At 37.0% G+C, this 20114-nt stretch overlaps 1 protein-coding gene across 4 annotated transcripts in view; it reads left to right on the top strand.

Moving 5' to 3' along the window:
• Positions 1-421: 421 nt before the first annotated feature.
• The window catches only part of SCN5A (sodium voltage-gated channel alpha subunit 5), a 165027-nt gene continuing 145334 nt past the window's right edge, over positions 422-20114 (top strand). For 3 of the 4 annotated variants that reach the window (XM_026051898.1, XM_026051897.1, XM_026051895.1), the window contains exons 1-5: positions 422-707; positions 2346-2464; positions 7859-7948; positions 11288-11416; positions 16192-16283. In XM_026051898.1, coding sequence (XP_025907683.1) covers positions 441-707; positions 2346-2464; positions 7859-7948; positions 11288-11416; positions 16192-16283 — 697 coding nt within the window. In that variant the 5' untranslated portion in view covers positions 422-440. Of the gene's footprint in view, positions 708-2345; positions 2465-7829; positions 7949-11287; positions 11417-16191; positions 16284-20114 lie in introns of all 4 variants that reach the window. The other variant, XM_026051896.1, reaches the window with a different exon arrangement.

Here is a 20114-nt window from a genome sequence, read left to right as displayed (position 1 = left end):
CTGCAGTTAACTAGGCACTTTGTTCATCCACTCCCAGAGCTACATTTTTTTAAAAAATGAGTTAGGAATACAGATTCCTGTGAATTTTGACAAAACTTAAGCTTGTATGAATCTAAGTTACTTTTAAAATGCGACTTAGTCTGCTAAGTTACTCATGCACTTGTGAATATTCCACAGTATATCTACAAAGTCTGATTATAGACTTGTTCCTAATTTAAACTACAATTTCAATCGTTTCTCTTTTCCTTGGCGATGTAATAGCCACATAACATTTGACGAAGAGTTTTCTGATAACCTACAAGTTATTGATTTATTTGTTTTTCCTTCCCCTGGGCTTTCTCCTTCTTGCTTTGTTCCTGCCACTTATCTTTGGTCCTTTTTGTTCCAGTTATTTCCACTACTAGGAGCAAAGGCCAGTATAGACAAAGCAGGATGAAAAGATGGCTGACTTCTTGTTACCACCGGGTACTAACAGCTTCCACCGGTTCACGCCTGAATCTTTGGCTGCAATTGAGAAACGAATCGCAGAGAAGCTTGCAAGGAATGCGAAGCAGGAATACAGAGAGCAGCTGGGTGAAGAAGAGAAACCTCAGCCTCAGTTTGACTTACAAGCCTGCAAGAAGCTGCCCGATATCTATGGGACTGTGCCTCCAGAGCTCATTGGAGAGCCACTGGAGGACCTTGACCCTTTCTACAATGATCGTAAGGTGAGCAGCTTACAAAGACATTCTCCTTCTTTGCATTTGCTGAAATATAAAATAGGTCACTGTTTTGAGAACTCTGTTTCTTGTCTTTCCTCAGCCAGTGAAAGTATTTTTTTCTAGTTTAAAGGATGAGAGTTTTGTCATGAGCAGGGCTCCCAAGAAGTACTTGAATAGCAGAGCAGTGGAGTAAACAGTGTAATTAAGACCTGGGTGTTTTCAGATAACACTGCATATGAATATACAGTGTCTGACAAGAGCAACACAGTAGATGAACTAAATGAAGGGTTTTACCTACTGTATCTTGCTGTCTTTGTGAGACTTGACTCTTCACAAGTCTGTTTATCACTCAAATCCCTTAGTGTTAAGAGCTTCTGTTTGACTTGACTCTGGCACTGGACTCCACACAAGAGTAAAAGGCACCTGCCTATCTACTCCTGGAGGGCAGCAGCTCCTTTCCTGCCCTGGGCTGGTTAAACTCCATCCTCAACACTATTTGAGATGACCAAGGGTTCACAGTATGTTCCGCACTAGCACTTTGCAGAAGGGTATGATGCAACCTAAAGTGAGCATCACTTGATGCAAAAACATGTGTAGGCAGAAAAAGGCCAGAGAACCACAAACAGTTGCAATCCAAAGGCTGTTGACAGCGTAGCCTTGCTTGCCTACTGCAGTTTGTTCACCCCATTCCAAACATTTTGCAACACAGAGGAGGATAGAATAAAGCTTGGAAACACAATATATTTCTAGATTGCTTCCAGCTCTTTCAGGTAGTGATGCTCTTGGTTTGTGACGATGCAATTTTCCTTAAACAATGAGTTGATACAATCAGAATAACCTTTTTTTTTTTTTTTTTAAACAAAACAAAAACAGTGTAGAAAAAGAGGTAATGCCTGCAAAATAGAAGTTAAATGGGCAAAGACAAACATTACTTATCTAGAAGGGATTAATTTAAAACATTTATGGCGGTGCTGTTCCTGTTCTTCCCAGGCACTAACAGAAGAATATAGATTTGCAATTTTTTATTGTGAAGGTCTTAGATGCAGGATGGGCAAACAGCAGAAATACTTAGAATTACCTGTGGACCTATGGAGTGGCCCGATCCTGTCTCCAAGTGACTCTTAGTTCATCATCATCTTCAAAAGGCATCTTCAAAGCCCTATAAATTGGTCAAGCATCCAACTCATGGTTGAGTGAGTTGGAAAAAGAAAGGGCTAATTAAAAAAAAAAAAAAAAAAAAAAANAAAAAAAAAAAAAAAAAAAAAAGGCCAAGAGCAATAGGGTGAGGAAAGTAACAAAATAATAGGATTGCCAGTACCTGGGAAGAAAAGTAGTATGAAAGTCCCTACACCACATTTTAGGTTCCAGCTCAACTTATACTTTAAAAGGTGAGTCCTCTGCCTCCCCAGCCTCATAATGGAGATGATGGCATGACATCCGTAAGCAGTGAAGGAGTAAAATGGTTGGTTTTTTTTATTTGTTCCTTGGGAGAAACTTCATAAAATTATAAGGAGTTTGAGGCCCAAGAAGGGAGTGGGAAGAAATTGGAGAGCCTGTAAGGAGTTTCCGTTTGGGAAGTGGGTTGGGAAAAACTGAATATTAATGTAAATACTGAATGTTCTCATTTCCTATTTTGTTTTCCAGACATTTATAGTACTGAACAAAGGGAAGACAATCTTTCGATTTAGTGCCACTCCTGCCTTGTATATACTTAGCCCTTTCCATCCAATCAGAAGAACAGCAATTAAAATTTTGGTACATTCATATCCTTTCTGTTGATTTCCCTCCTAGTGTGTTTATATTATTTTTAAACGCAGATCAGTGGAAGTATGAAATCAGTTGACTTCAATAAGCAGTTTTAAAATATTGTTGCACTTGTTTGCTGTTATAACCAGAAATGTGCTTGGCTTTTTGGTCTGTTTTATTTTATATTGTTAAATGAGGTATGAATATAATTAATTTGTACTATTGCCATCAGACCATCAGATATGTGAACTGCACTAGGGAGTTTGGTGAGTTACTTTGGTTTATAAGATCATAATCAGCAAAGAGTCAGTGGAGTGAACTGAGTACAGTAATTCAGAAGCCATGAATGGCTGATGTCCATCCTGGGACATGTCCTCTGAAGGACAACTTTGCAATAGGATGCTTTCCTATGGCTACCTTTACTATGAGACCCTGTACCACCATATGCAGTTCAATTTTGAACCACCTCAGAATTAGTTTTTGTTTTTGTCCTGAAACAGAATATTAAAAAAATATATCATTGTAGTATTGTTAGCTTATTTAATTTCAAGATGTTGTCCAGCTTGGAATGGAAAGAGATGTTGGCATAGAGCACTTTTCAGTGGAACAGTAGTTCCTGGTTACACCTTGTCCTAGTTCTGAAGTAACACATGGGTGTAACTCAGGTGGTAGTGAGGGTTGTTTTGTTTTTTAAGTATGTTTGCAGAAAGCTTTTATTCTGATTTAGTCACACATCTCTGAAAGATCAAACTGAACCAAATGTCCAGCTTTGTATGAACATTATTAAAAACACAGACTATTTTTCTACAGTGCACATGCTGCTGTGATAATTTTGTGACATTTTAGAGATAGAAATTCCCCAGCTGCCATTCACGTGTCTACCAGACAGTGCTAATAAATACTAGGTGGGTAGCATCTTAAAATCATTGACTTATTATCAAATTCAGGGAAAAAAACAAAAAAGAAAGAAAACAGATTACCAATGGTTTTGAGTGCAGTGGGAAAAAAAAGAGATACGAGAATATGTATGTCCTAAAATGAGGAAACACAGGTGAGGCTCCTAGTAACAACATTTATATGTAAAAAAGAATAAGAAGTATCATTGAAGATGTATTTATGGTTTCTAAGAATACACCATAGAATTTTGCAGAGGCATTTGTGCATCAAGGTACACCTGCAAGCAGTTCAGCATGTGCTGCTGTATACACAGAGCCAGGCAGTGTTTGTTAAGCACAGTTACATCAGAAGAGCCTCGCTGAAGCTAATTGAGGTAGATGGATTTTCATGGGTATGACTCAGAGAGGAATTTGACAACTGAGCTTCTCAGCAAAAAGTGTATATGTATAAATATTGGTTCCAGCTGTGAAGGCCTGTGCTGTCTTACTGCTCACTTTCTTCTACAGCTTCTTGTGAAGGCAAGAGGTCACAAGCATGTGCAATGCACAGGAACTACACACCCTTGGTGTCAGTCAACCAAAAGATAAGAGTGCAAGTCCTTATCACATTACCTCCAAGCACAGGGCACACGGAGGAGTGAATTTTAAAGACATGTCAGGAACAACAATATAGTTAGATAAGGAGCATAACATTTCTGAAGTGGAAGGCTGTGAAGCTAACAGCGTTTTAGTTGCAGAAGGACCCAAGTTATCAACTTGTATTGATAATGTCAGACAACCTCACAGCTCAGCCTTGGGCAAGCACAGGCAGGAGGCAGTGTCCAGGCACAATAAGACAGCAGCAAAGTTCCTGCATTAGGCAGTGCATTGTTTTGAGTCAATAAAGGCCTTTCACAGTAACCTGGAACACAAAGGCCAATTGGCTGAGTGGGAAGTCAATATCTCGGGCAGAAAGGAGCCTGAATTGGCAAGTACTCAAGCAGATAATATCACAGACACGAACTTGGGAACTAGATTTACTGTTTGCATGAGTGTAATCAAGCAATCTTTATTTTCTCCCAGGGCAGAAGCCAAAAGAGCATTAACTGTCACGTAAGTGTCTGAAGCAACTTCTTTAGCACGGATGCTGTATTTCCATTTCCAGTTGTTGAATGCACCTTGAAGGCCAATAGCAGAATAGAACAGAGAGGACAGACTAAAGATCATCTTATTATAGAAACTGTAGGGATCACATTTGTTGGTTAAGTAGCTGATGTGGAGTTCTTCCTCTGAAACATCAGACAGGATAGAGCCGTAAGTAAGGTTAGTCCAGTCAGTTGGAGATTTCCCTTTAAAGGGAAAGAATATCTGTAGGCTGACAACCTCCTACAAATGGAAATTACTACAATTAACTGTATACTCTTAAACTCTTTGAGGGATCTGTCCTCCTCTTCAGATTCTAGTAGACCTCATGATAGACCATGGTTTAGATGGCTGCCTGAGCAGGATCCTGGTCCAATTCAGTTATGAGAGTGTGGCAGTGGAGCCATTTATTCCATATCAAATACAAAACAAAATTATTGATTGTATGCTCTTTGTCTTCTGCATCATTAGCTATTTTAACATCATTAATAAGATTAAACCACTGTTGAGCATTCATTTATGTCTTTTGCTTTAAAGACTCCTCCTTATTTCATATAGCATATAAGCCAGGGGCTGTTCTGTGGTGTTTGGTTTCTCCAAGCAGTTTGCTATCCTTTACAGGAAATACAGCAATTGCTGTTTCCTACCTTTCCTAGTTATTATATATTCTGCTCAATTTGCCACAGATCCAGGATGACCTTTTCTCCAAAATTATCCTCCTTGACTTTATAATTTTGAATTCTTGCCCATTGAATTTTTTTCTCTTAAAGATTTCCTTTTTTTCATATTTTATGCTTGCAAAAAATGCAGTAATCTACCCTGTGATTTGGCACATCTTCCTCTTTAAGGAAAACTGGGACCTTGTAAATCACTTGTTATATCTATTGGGACTAACCTTTGCATGACCATATTAAATCTAATTTGTCTGTGAGAACTTAAAGAGCCCCTAGAATTCAGTATGCTGATTAACCATTATCCATCATAATAAACTCTAAAATAGAACTGTGTTATGTTTGGATTGATGACTTTTTATACTAGAAGACAATTTATAATTTTTAGGACTGCCTTATATAGACTACTTAAAATGTCATTCTGTAATTTCAGATTGGAAATACCCTATAAAATAAAAGTTTTGATTTCAATTTATTGTATTAAAAACCTTGATGAGCGGCGTAATATTTTAGATTTGTGGTCTGTAATCAAACGTTACTCCCCACTGGAATGTGTTAACCATCTATGTGATCCATGTTAACTCATGGAGCAGTATGTTTTCAAAAATTAGCATTAATAGTAATTCTAAATTATGTTATAGGCAATGGTCTTAAACCATAAAAAAAAGGTTGCTTCAATATCATCTTTGCTTTGCTTCTTTGCTCACTCTGTCCTTTCTGAGTAGACAACTGCTATCACTTTTTAACAGTACTTATGCAAACAATTGCATTAGTTTTCAGGAAGGCAAGTATTCATTCTGTAGGAATCTCCATTTTCTCTTCCTTCTTGTATGGTCCTCTACTTTCAGTGTGAAACCAGTCAAAATGTTTCTTCCTTTTCTATTCTTTGTCATTTAGATCTTTCTGATGAATATCAGTTTAAATTTGCTGTGCATTTGATGGCCCCAGACTGACCCTTTTACACTACCGCCTTGTGTCCTCCTGGTTATTCTTTTGGGTCTTCATATGAGAACTGTGGTATCTGCTTAACAGCCTTTGGGAAAGCTGCTACATTCATCTTATGCTAAAAAGAAGCAAGGATATATTAATCAGATTCACTAGTCTTATTGGTGATAGACTCACCATCCTAAAATGGATGATTATAGGGGAATTTCCTTGCATAGGTTTGAATTGAAGGAGAGCACTTGTCTGGTATGATCTTCAGATACCACTCTGTTGTTAGTGCTGTTGCTTTCATAGGATTTTCATTGTGGTTGAAAGAGTAATTCAATGTTTTCTAGGCTAACTGTAATTTACAGCTAATCATATTAACCAGATAGACCAGATGATAGTTTTAGAAACCCATCTCAGGCTGAATTAAGAAAAAGAGATTGGATATCACATTATCTTTCATGGTTATTCAATAGGAGGTGTAGGCCCCAGAAGTGGAAAATGTTTGTGAGATGAGCAGTCCCTTTGAGTTCAATTACTGGTTTCTGCAATGGCACCAGGGAATACGTAGGTTGGTTACTACCAATTTAACTTGGTGGTTGCTTTTGTGGCACATCAGAAAATGTTCCATACTGTATTCAGCAGAGGTTTTTGCTCTGCAGAAAGAGAGTTTTCATACAAACATTTCAAGAAAAAATCCTTAAAACAATATTGGCAGCTCATTATTCTCAAAAACAAACAAACAAACAAACAAAAGCCCACCAATGATATCTAAAAAGAGGTAAAATAAAATGCATTATTTCTACTGAACAAGACAAAAGAAATCTGCATTTGTATTCTTCTGTTTTTCCCTAACAAAGGTTATATCCTATTGACTGAGCAGTGGGTTATTTTCCTTTGCCTTAACTTCTGTCCCTTTAAACTCATTGCTTAAACTTTCCCAATAACATAAGATCTATTATTTACATAGGATGATCCCATCATGGTTTTTTTTTTTTTTCCCCTTTTCTACTTTTTTAAAGAAAGTGGCATGTGCTTTCAGGAGAGCTGTTCAGTGAACTATGTTTTCATTTTCAAGATTTTGATTTAGGGTGCTCCTTGCCTTATTTATGGCCTCTGCTTAGTGGCTCTGTGTATAGACCCTACGCTTAGGAGGTTTGTTTTAGCCATCAGTTAGGAAACTGGTACCTCAGCTGAGGTGGTCAGCTTTGCAGACAAGGCTTTATATTTGCCAACTGAGTTTGCAGATCAAACTTTAAAATTAGTGTTCTGAAACTCATATTAGCCTTTGGTGAAACTGTACACCTAGAGCAAGACCTAAAGACCCCTACATAAATTAGAAAGATCAGATTTCTAACTTGCCTATTGCCTGAGAAATGATTCAGGATGTAAAATAAGACAGGAATTTGCAGACATAGGATTTCCTTAAATATGCAAATGATACTAATCCCTCTTTTCATACAAAGTTGTGCACCTAGGCATAATATCATCTGACCAATACAGCTGTAAGTTTGGGGTATTGTATTTTCAGAAAACTGCATAGTTGGTGCATTTGTTTACTGTGTGAAGTATGCATAAAAGATGTAGGCAACAGAAAAGAAAATCAGGGAAGGGTTTCTCAGTTTTTCTGTGTTTGCATAATTACCTGTTCCCTGGCACACTTGCAAAGAAGTGGCTATGATCATTTTAAAATATCTTACAAATTATGAGAGAGCTGTCATATCTTGTGTGAAATGATTAAAATTTATGAAGTCTTATAACAGATGTGGTTTTCCTTAATTCACTTATTTACATTGTTCAGTATGTTTATTATGTGCACTATTTTAACTAATTGTGTGTTCATGGCACAATCAGAGACTCCGCCATGGAATAAATATGTGGAGTAAGTATCTTTGCTGGTACAAAGCTGCCTTGCCCTCATGTTGTCCTTCCTCTGTCATTTGTGACATTTCATCTTTTTCATCTTATCTGATGTTGTCTAATTTCTTTCCAATAATGCTGAGCATAGTATTTGTTCTGACAAAATGTTTTGCTAGGTGTTGTGAAAACTCCCTTAGTAAATAAATTAACATTTTTAAGTCTCCACCAAACTCATATTTATTGCTAAAGGCACCCAGTATGCTACATCTGAATGAAACCATGTAATGATCAGAACTCACTTCTAACTGGTCTCCCTGCCACAGTTCCCATGCAACAGATCTGTTGGTAGACGCCTTAGAATAAGCTGATGGACCTTAAGTTTATTTTCTTTTAAAAAAATACATCCAGGGCATACTTGATTCTGTGCTTAAATTAAAATTTACCAAAAGCAAAAGTTTCATATAGAGTGAGCACATAATGAGGAACGTCCTTCTCTAATGAGTAGCAGAGATACTTTGTGAGCAAGTGTAAAATTATTTGGGAAGACTTTTATTGGGTCCTCCCTAACTTTCCAAATCCTCAGAGACAAGATTTCCCCCAGATAGCTACATTTCCCCCAAAAGATACATTTTAAAAGGGGGTATTAAGCTTTAGAAAGCCCATTTCATTTCTTTGAGTTGCTTTAAAATATTCCATTTAGAAATAGATACCAGATGCACACACTTATCAACCTACAGTGCATTAAACAATTATTTTGGCTCATTGAACCAATCAGAAGACACTCTTTATTTTTGAGTGACATAGGATAAACACAGCCATCTGCTGCTCCAGAGCCTGGTGGTTGGTCTACTCGGGACAGTAAGGAGACCAGCAAAATGCCCTTATTTTAAGTTTCATAAGATCATGCAGAGTACGTCTTCTAGGCCATAAATTACTAATTATAGACAGGACTGAACCAAATATTTCATCTGATCGCAGTAATGTGCTAGTCCCAGGGTGTTTCGTGTATCTCTGTATAGTATTCTGCCCTCGAGTATGTCTGTCACTGTCCTTTTCCCCAGTGCTGTCCTTCTCTTACTGATGACTGTCACACAGTAGCATAATCATGACATGTGCGGCTGAAACATACACTTCTCATACGTGTGAGATTTGGTCACCAGGTCTGCATTTGGGAATTCAAATGTTCTTCAGGGAAACATCAGATTTGTTCCTTAATCAAAGAAAATATGGATATTGTTGTCAGTGACCTGGACAGGACACACAAGAAAGTTAGAGCAGAATCGTAACTGGAATCATGCAGCATGGAAGAAACCTTCTGCCTTTCATATTTCCCCTTCTCCTGCTTCCCTTCGTACCTCTCAGCTTTTCCTCCTCAAATTCAGATAATGAAATCAAGGCAGGTGCTTTCAGGAGCAAAATAACACAGTGAACTTTAATTCAAATTAATTAATATTGGATTTTAATTAATATTGGATTTGGAAATGATAACTTTAATTCATTTTGTTCTAATATCTGAAAGCCTTATAAAGGATAGAAGAGCAGAATGATATAGATATTTGTCCTACATCTTCCCTTAAAAAAATAATTTTGAAAAACAAAGACAGCAAGAACAACAAAATCAATTCAACTTGCCCATTAAAAGAATTAAACTCTCCCCTCCTCCACAAACATCTCCTTTTAAAGAAACTCTTCAGTTGCTAGAGGACTTTGTCCCATTGATTTAGAATTAGACAATGATTATACAATCAATTAAACCATCTGACATGCTGAATAAATACAAGTATTTTATCCCTTTAATGAGCTTATGCACCATTAAGTATTTTTAAAAGTTCTTTGCATGTGTTTTCTTCATGTATTACTGAATACACATGCTCTGAATACACACAGACTGTCACTTGATTGAGCTGTATTTGCTCAAACCAAACTAAACAGGAACTGTAAAAAGCTGTATACAAGGTAGTGCTTAGGTGTACGGTCAAGAAAGAAGTGTAAGAAACGTTTTAGGTCCCTTGTTGCATGCAAAAAACCCACTATGGGGGCGGTTTTGGGGACAACCCCAAAAAACCTACTATGTGCATATTATGACAGAACATACTGAGGTCTTAAAATATATCAAATTACCTCTACTGGCTGACACAAAGGCAGGAGAGCAGCCACTACCTGTAAGTGTGACCAGGTGCAGACCAAAGGAATACAACTAAAGAGAAAATGTTTTCTGTTTTTTTGCACAATGAAGTCCTTCTTCAGTATAATGACACCTTTAATTGCTTATACCTTATGTTTTTGCCAGATAGGAACCCAAGCAGGAGGAGTTTTGGGGAGTTTTGGTAATGGCACTATTATGGTTAATGATATTTAATGACAGACTGAACAGGAAACTCAAGACAATGTTTCTAGTGAAATTCATAGCATTACATCTTATGAAATCTTTGCTTTATGGGATTTTAACATTTTTATATTGCAGATAGATACACAAGAAGAACAATGCTATCATATCCACTGTGTCTTCATTTGGGGAAAAGTAGTAGGAAATGCCAACAATAGATACTAAATATCTATATTTTTAATAAGATATGGCCTAGAATGTATTGTCTCATTGATTTATCTGTCTCAGGTACAAACATAAAAAAAGAGGTGATATGTTCCCCGAAGGATGTCTCTGATAGTATTTAGAGAGCTGTGCATGAATACAAATCTGAATGGTGTAACTCAACACATTGCTGCTCTCCACAGAGAATTTGCCAGATTTTATTATTGGTATAATACTTATTGGAAAATTTAAGATGTATGTATGTTCTATCCAGTATTATTCACATTGAAGAAGCTGTCAGCAATAACTTACTGTACTATAGAAAAGAAAGAAAGAAACAAAAATCTCCTATGTGTCTTCCTCACTATCAGGCAGGTCAAAATTACTACATAGAGTATGGAGGAGAGAAGGGCTGAGAGGTATGAATGGTATTAATGTTTCCATTAAATAAGAGAAATCACAAGGATTGCTGCAAAATTCCTTGTTTTTTTCACGATTAAAGTCAGTGCCTCATAAATCCCACAGTGTAGCTTTTCAACATAGTATTTAAACTTCACTTAAATGAGTGAGAATTTGCTGCACACTCATCAGCAAAACTTAGTTTCATTCTGTGGCTGTCATGAGCACTTTCCCGTTTCTTACAAGTTCCTTTGTCCATGCATGAAACTACTCGTAGACAGGTCAATGCAATGCTCATGAGCAACCCCAACAAAATGAATAGTGCCAAACACAAGTAGGGCTGGAACCAACATAATTAGGCTAAGTGAGCTTCTGCCGTGTCTTATATTAACTGCTAAATTTTTTGCTTATCTTGCCCACTTTATTCCCCAGGTACACTTTCACTGGCATTTACACTTTTGAGTCATTAATAAAAATATTGGCGAGAGGATTTTGCATGACAGAATTCACCTTCCTCCGAGATCCATGGAATTGGCTGGATTTCAGTGTTATTGTTATGGCGTAAGTATCACTTTGTTGTATTTTTTGAGACTGTGATGCATAATAGAATATCTGAAATAATTACCTGACTGTTCTGTTTTTACCCTTAAATTGTATTGGAAATGAGAAAACACTGAAGTATGTTAGCATGGACTTTGTTTTCCTGTGTGGTTTTAGAGCAAGAAGTCAGAAATTTTCAATTTTGTTCCAGATCTCTCAATTCCCTAGACTATTTTGGAGAAACTATTTAATCTTTCTGTGCTCCACTAGAGTTGTTTGTAAAATATTTGTAATAATACTTGAATGTGTAGTGTAGGTTTGGGAGCATTCAATAAGTCGGCTGCAACACCTCGATTAGTGGGTGTGTGACTATTACTCCTATATGAGAATTCCTATTTATACCCTATCCATCCAAAACATCACGATAGCCTCTCTGGTGCTCCATTTAAAATTTGATCTCACTTTTAAACACATAAAATGGCAACTAGACAGACTCATTGTGGATCGATTATGCATTAATAAACAGGTTTTAGTTAGTGACTGATAAAAAAAAGACTATCGCATTGACATTCATCTTAGAAATGTACTGGAATACGATTATATAATGGGACATTCAAAAGGGAGTGAGAAGTTGGAAGACGTATCTGAGAAATGGACAGTGGAAACCTTGCAGGGAGGATACAACTGTACTTCAGGATTTGCAGTCATCTCAAGGCTAACCTTGACTTCACAAATCTTTTTCATCCTGAATATAATTAATGCTTTACTTATCTAAGGAATTAATTTGAAGGCTTCTGAAACTTGCTTCATATCTTGGGAATAGAAATATGGCCCTAACAAGATATTTCCTTCTAGTTATTTACTTTTGCTTAGACTCTTAGAGTTCATTCAGGACATTTGGGGTTCTGGTGCTGTGAAAGAGCTGATGGAGCTGTGGCGTCTAGACAGCTAAAAATAGAGCAGGATAGGGGAGGTGTCAGCCAGTGCTTGTGGATGACATGGGGTCAGCATAGGCTCTGACCAAGGCAGGTGTCTAACAGAGTCAGGATTTCTTACTGAGCTAGAAGTCCAGATTCTCTTGATGGTCACAGAATAGAGAAAAGCACTTCAAGAGCTCATGTCATCTTGAAGTGGAAGTCAGCAGAGGTGGCTGGAAGACACCACCTCCTTGCGCTCATGATAGAAGTTTATGATAACAGCTCAGGTCTCCTCATGAGGAGCTGCAGAAAAGTACTGTACAAGTCCTCTGAGAGGCTGTAGGGAGTAGGACTAATGAATTTAGTGGTGTTTCGCAGAGGAAGACCACAAAGATGCACAAAACCTCTGTGGATTTCAACAGAGACATGCCTGTTTATTTTAATAGCCTTTGGGTAAAAGCCATCCCTAAGGCCAGATCCTGAAATCTGTTACTACATTGCTATAGGTTCTGCTTAAATGACATCTGGTCATCATGAAAAGAATTAAAAAAAAATGCAGTGTAGATGGGGAGGTGCTTTTGGAGGTCAGTGCATACTAGGTATTTTTCTCAGGTAAACTTTCGCTCAAACAACACTAAATACGATTCTTCCACAATATTTAGATACAGAAAAAAGAATATGAAGAGTTATAAGTCTGATATACCCCTGCCCTTGGGATAGTAAAATCAGGGTGCTATAGCTCAACCACTTGTGAGTTAGTACTTGATGGAGGAGTTCGTTTGCAGGTGTCTGAATTCCTTATGATGAGGAGAACTTCTGTGCATAGGTTTCTGCTAGTCTAGAAGGCAAAACACCTTTGATAGTAAAGCAGAAATGAATAGAGGCAAGTACAAGATAAGCAATAATTTAAGTATTTGAATATTCTTGGCAAGGCAGCTGCTCTCCTGAGCCGAGAAGCTGAGGATATCCCCACTCTGCTTTACAGCAGTCCTCTTGGAGTGTCTCATCAACTGCCACTGTAGCTCATCTCGGGGAGGTCAGTGCCAGACAAGCTCTAGACAGCCCTTAAGTTCTGCTCAGGTGGTCCCTATAGGTTGGCATTTTAGAGATCTAGAAATGTGAAGGTTTGCACAAACCTTGCAGCAGACAATTGCCCAGAGCTGAATTTCACTCCCTGAAGGTGAGAACTAGGATTTAATGTGCAGAGGTTTTAGGATTACACCTTTTTGTTGTTCTGATTATACTGAAATTGAAATGCATCTCAGTTCTCCAGCACTAAGGTTCATAAAACCTTCCTTGAAGGTTTAATGAAGAACCTGGATCTCTGCATGTTGTTTTCCCTCTATATTGCAGTTTTCTGTCAAATTGATTTTTCATCTCTTATTTAGAAGGTCCTAAAATACAAGGGTTGCAACTGAGAAAAAACAAAGCTTCTTATAATCAAATTAACCTAGTGGCTGCGTTCTTCAGAACTGGCATCCATTCCTGTTGTTTTTTTTATTTTAAGGGATATTATATTAGCATTTTGTGTCAAATATATTTTGAGACAGTTAGTTAAGGAGTATAGGTGGAAAGGAAGAGAAAGAATTTATTAGTTTAGCCAGTTGTAAGTGGATCATTGAGCTCATAGTCAGCAGTGAGGGAGTTAAAAATGATTGCAATTTGATCTTCATACGTACAATGAATCCTGCTTGCCAAGTATGTAACAAGCAGATAGTACAAAGGGTTGGATAATGGACTCTCTTCTGATACGGTTTATCCTTCATAGAAATCCAATTTGCAAGTAATTTAAAGTAAGATTGATTATGCAGGTAGCTCTGCTGTGTCTTTTCTTGTAGCTAGTGTGATACTCGTGGTTTTTCTGCATCTGGAAATAAAGACATTATGAGGGTTCAAAATGGACTGGAGGATCTGATAAGGGGACACGAGGTTTAACTGAAACAAGAGTGTTAAGCCACAAGAAAATCTGATTCTTTTGCTTTTTGGTAGGTTTTATAGTGGAATGACCATCACTTGTTTTTGATCAGAAATGACATAGACTGTATGGGTGACAGCCAGGGAGTAAATTTTAATAGCTCATGAGAGAATAAGCACTATTTCCAGGGGTCTTCTTCTATACATTGCTAACACACTATTTCTCAGCCATGGCTTGTGACCCTCTGTGTGGTCATGGGTGGCACCAGGGAAAGCTGTGAAACTGTCCCCATTTCAAACACCATTTTCAACCCTTTCTAAACAGGCAAGGGAGAAATAGCTATAACTCTGGGTTGCAAAAGGAAACAGATGCCGAGAACTGTTGAATACAATAAGCATTTTCCTGGCTAACACAACTTGTAGAATTCAGTTTTCTTCTCACTCCCTGATAGAGAGGAATTGAGCTCCTGCAGTTTCGTCTGAGAGTGACAGAAATAAATCTTAGTGGGCTATCGTGAACAAACAGGAATAGCAGATGCATATTTCACATGCTTATTTACATATTAATAACATGTTTTTACAAGTCTCTAGTCAGCAAAATCACATTAACATGCTGTTGCTTCTCCCAAAATTATTTTGGTCATTCTTGCATACTGCAGAACAATTTGGGAGAGAACAGCTGTGTGAACCCAGGGAGGAATTAGAAAATAGCCCAAACTTTTTGTCCAGATTCCCTTATGGGACTATGAAGAGGAAAAGCAATAGTGCTATTCCAGACCATAGTCTGGATTAACAGATATCAAGATGATGTTTTTTAACTCCCCTAGAGGCCTTTGCCTTAAGCAGGCTTTGTAAAATAACCAGGTGAGTTTTGTCCTTAACAAAACAAATGCCTCTGTTTGTAGAAGAATATGTAAATTTAATAGTAATATGAAAGAGTCCAAGACTTGTTTTGTCCAAAGGATATATTTAGTGTTGACTATGGTGTTTACCCTATGATGTCTTGAAGGAAATATTTTGGAAAGTAATGCCAAAAGCAGACTTGTTCCGTAACTGATCTGGGCATGTTTTGCTCCGATGATGCACAGGTCTCTGTGATGACAAATGGCCAAGGTCGTGAAGAGCTGTGATTAGTATTTTAATCATAAACAGCCCGTAGTAGGACTGCAATTATATTCATTCAAAAGCAACCAGAGGGCATGGACTTGATGTACGAAACAAAATCAAATTTGAAGTGTCTCTTGAAACCAAGGTCTGCTATTCCACACAGTGCAGCATTGTACATGAAATCGCCCAGTAGAAGTATTTGAACTGATATCTCCCTGTATTCCTGTGTGTGGTTTGTAGAAGCTGTTATTACAAAATTAATTTGGAATTTGAAATTTTTATTTTTTAAAAGAATCAAAATAACTCAATGTTTCCAATGATGTGAAGAATTTTTGTAAAACTACATGATAGTAAAAATATTTCTAGTATTTATTGCCGAGCAGCATAATAACAAAGTTCACATGGCCATTTTAAAGAATTGATGCCTATTAGACAAGTTGAATAGTTCAAGAAACTTTTGAAATAACATGTACTATGAAAAGCCTATGGATAAATGGCATCAATGAACAGCTTGAAAAGTGGATGCACCTTTCATTCAGATGCATTCACTCCTGCAATGTATGAATACATTCTTCATTCAGACACGTCTCATACTCTATTGAATAATTCCAAATAACTGTGACTTAATTCTACAGGTATGTAGGAGAATTTGTGAATGTAGGCAGTGTTTCACCTCTTCGGACTTTCAGGGTATTGAGAGCTTTAAAAACTATTTCAGTAATCCCAGGTAAGAAGCCCTGATCCTTATGTATTGGCTCTCAGCTACAAGTGATTCTTTCTCTGTCTCTCTTTGTCCCCTTGACTGTTGTTTTTGCTGGTGTTTTGTCATTGTCTGTGTGTGACTTTCCCTTGTTACAGATACATAACTGAATTTGTGGACCTGGGCAATGTCTCAGCCTTACGAACGTTCAGAGTACTACGGGCGCTGAAAACAATCTCAGTCATTTCAGGTGAAAATCAGGTTAAACACTCCGGCTGCAGATAAAGCCTACATGCCATTTCCAGTAGTAAACACAATAAATCCAAATGACTTAACTATAGATAACTCATCAGGAAATGGAGAAATGTAGGGAATGTGACCTGTCAATAGAATACATTTTTCATATGTTTTCCAGTACTTTTTTTCTGTGGGTGAAAGAGAGTGCTCCCGGATTTACAAATCCCAATAAAATAAATTCTGCTGTGTAAATGCTTGTGTACAGTGGATCATGAATCACATGCATAAAGTACTCATGCATGGACCTTATGAAAATGGTAATGAAATTCTAATAAAATATGTGGATATTGATTTTAAAAATGGAAGGCTAATTGGCCTCAAAATGTTTCAGAGTTTCAGAGCACATTGATAGAAGAATCTAAATCTGTGCTGTGAGCTGATACCTGCTCAAGACTGAGAGCATAGGTAGCCTAATTGGTCTGATGATTACCCTCTTGCATGAGATAGAAAGATTATTTAATTTCTGACTCTGAAGAGATCAGGAGAAGTTTCGTTATTGATTTTACTGGATTCAACATTTCACAACTTATTTTTACAAATTTTTACAGCCAACAAAAACAATGTTTTTTTCTACAGACCTGTTAACATTTTTTTCTCATATATTTTGATCTGATTTATTTCTGTTTCATAAACTAATAAATAATGTTTCCTACTTACTAAGTTATGCAGAGAAGAGTCCACTTAGGACCAACTATTAATGTATATATTTGACAAGTGTTATCTATAGACAGGTCTCAGCCTCAGTGTTTAACATCTCCAACATGCATGGCAAGGTAGAGAAGATAGCAAAAAAAACGTGCATGGTAGATCTTATCAATGATAATCCTGAACAGATGTTGGCAATCACATGTGAAAAATATTTTAAACATTGAGAAAACTGCTCTGAATCTCACACGCACATCTATATAAGGTTAGAATTTTTTGCCTTCTATCAAAGTAGGAACATCTGCTCTACAACATAAATCTAAACAAATGCCAAAACTTTTAGGGATGTGTATTAGAACTAATCACCAACGCTCATTATATTGTAAGCTGGAAATGGGAATTATGGAATGGCTTGTTAAAAGTGAGGAAAATATCTTTATAAATATCTTTATAGATATTTACTCTCTAGTTTCAACAGCAGAGTAACAGAAACGAGTGAAATGACTCAGAGAGCAAGGTACTTTTCAGTGCAAGTGCAGAAAATATATCTCTGAAGGAATATTTTAAAATGATCAGTCATTACGTCTAGTATTTCTGGAAATCAGAAGAAAAATATATATATCAGTTAGCAAGAGAGATTTTATTAAATTTTGGATAACTGGATTTCCACAGTGAAGCTTTCTGCTTGGGAAAGCCTTAGATGGGCAGCAAGTTGAGCGTGGATTTACAGATCATGTGAGATAGCAGCAGCTATACAGAAGTCAAAAAAAAAAAAAAAAAGAATTTCTTGGCTTCCTTTGCTAGTGATTTGAAGACTAACTTGCAGGGACAGCCGTCTCCAGGGGACACCTTTCACTTTCCATCTTGTCTCAATCTTGAGTCTCTTTAAAGAAAGGCCTGTCAATTTTGCTGAGTTATATATATTCATTTTCTGATGTTCCCTATCATAGTTGGAGCTGAAACATATTTTACATCACTAAACTGTAGCTGTTTTGTAGGGAAAAAGGGAGCGTAGAGATCCTGAAAAATTTTATTTAAAATAAATTCAAACCTTTCAGTGATGCTAACACCTACATGTTCCACTTGTTAGTTACAAAAAGAAAAAGAAAAAGAAAAAGAAAAAGAAAAAGAAAAAGAAAAAGAAAAAGAAAAAGAAAAAGAAAAAGAAAAAGAAAAAGAAAAAGAAAAAGAAAAAGAAAAAGAAAAAGAAAAAGAAAAAGAAAAAGAAAAAGAAAAAGAAAAAGAAAAAGAAAAAGAAAAGAAAAAGAAAAAAGAAAAAACAATAAAGGGCAATAAAGGGAAGTGTATTATTTATTAGTGTGATATATTATAATTCACATTCTCTTTTTTTTTCCTGTGATTAGTTTTCTGATAACTGCATTTTTAGGTACTACTAACTAAATTACTTGCTGACATAAGTGCAGGAAGATATGCTAATAGAAATTCTGATTCTTAGATTTCTTTTGTCAAGATTACCTGTGTCTTGCGTATTCTTAAATTACAGATGTAGAGAGATACAAATCACTAAGGATAGTATAGCTGCATGTAAAACATGTTAGCAGAAAATTTCAGAGAGCTTGGTTCATTTTTCAGTTAGGCATATATTTTAAAGAAGGTATTGGGCATGATACTGTGTCTATTCGGAGCTCAGGCCAAATTTATAATGATAACATGGACTTATTCTTGGATAAAATATTATTCCACAATAGAAGCATGAAGATTCCACTTAGAAGCATGAAGATGATGAACACTAATATCTTTGCTGAATTTTTTGTGTTGAACAGCTAGAGTGAGGGGAAGAGAGTTTTTATTAATTCCTCTGTTGTATCTTAGAGGCAGAACACTGAAATGTATTTTCTCTTTGGCAAATATCTAAGTTTTTCCTCTATAAAATTGATCACACTTTTCAATCAGGTAGTTATGTTTGCACAAACATACTTGGCCTCAGCATGCTCAGTGAAATTGCTTACCGAAAGTAATGGGCCAAGTCCTCAGTGGTGTAAGGCTTTGGTCCAGCAAAGCACTTAGAGGCCAGTTTTCAAAGGCTTTCTGCTTCACTTGAAATCAATGAGTTTCACTATTGACTCCAGAGGGAGTCAGTAAAGCTTGCAATTAATGCTTTTAAAAATCTCACCTACTCTTCATGCCTGGCTTTCAGTGCATAAGTTGGTCCAGGGACATTTAGGGGACACAGGACTTAAAAAGACCACCCATGGCCCAAGTTGGTATTGGGTATAACTCAAACCTGACCTGCAATTTATTGCCTAACTTCTCCTAGGAATCCTTAAAGGATATCTTCCTAAGAAGCCTGCTCCAATATTTCCTTATTTTCGCCAACACAACCCCTGCCTGAGGAGGAGGGATTCAAAGTCAAAAAACAGTCCAAATTTTAGTATTTTCCTGAAAGCCATGTGTTTCCTGGTCAGAAATTCGGCTGCCAGCATTTCCTGAGGCCATGGACTGCTCATCTGTGGGTCCTATCTCTGAGTCCTATCCTCCTACCTAGTCCTAGACCCTGCTATGCTGTTTGGCTCTCCCTAGATGCAACATCATACTTATTTTTCATCCTACATCCACCATGCAGGATGTCAGGGCAGTAACCCATGATGGCCTTTAATGTGCCTGAAGACCATCATGTAGCCCCTCAGTTTTTCTCTTATCTGCACTAAACAGCCCGTCTATCCTTCCCAACCCTTCAGGATATCAGGTATAACATGCTGAATACTGTATCTGGGTATTTATCTGGCACAACAGGATGCTCCTCCAGACTCATTAAAAGAAAAGTGGTTTTAATTTCTTTGTATGTCCTTCATGTTCAGGTGCTTAGAAGTAGGTAACATTTTCTGTGCACAAGAATAAGCTCTTAACTGCCAGTGATTTTATTTATTAATTAGCATCTTGCCTATTGCCATGGCAACCAGATTCAGGCTTTATTAATCTAGATGGGAACCACAGCATTCTCTGTCAGCTGTAGGAAAACCCCGTAAAACCCCGTAAAATCACTCATTCGTTTCTCATTAACCACTTACCCAATACTCTAGTGAAGTTAGTAAGAATTTTTCCCACAGAGGGTCAAGCATTATAGTTTATCTACATGGAAATTTTTTGTTTTGCCTTTTTTTTTTTTTTTTGTGTGTGA

This window comes from Nothoprocta perdicaria, unplaced genomic scaffold (genome assembly GCF_003342845.1).
Source record: "Nothoprocta perdicaria isolate Ctin4 unplaced genomic scaffold, notPer1 scaffold_80, whole genome shotgun sequence".
NCBI classification, from domain to species: Eukaryota; Metazoa; Chordata; class Aves; order Tinamiformes; family Tinamidae; genus Nothoprocta; species Nothoprocta perdicaria.
This window is presented reverse-complemented; position numbering and strand designations above follow the sequence as displayed.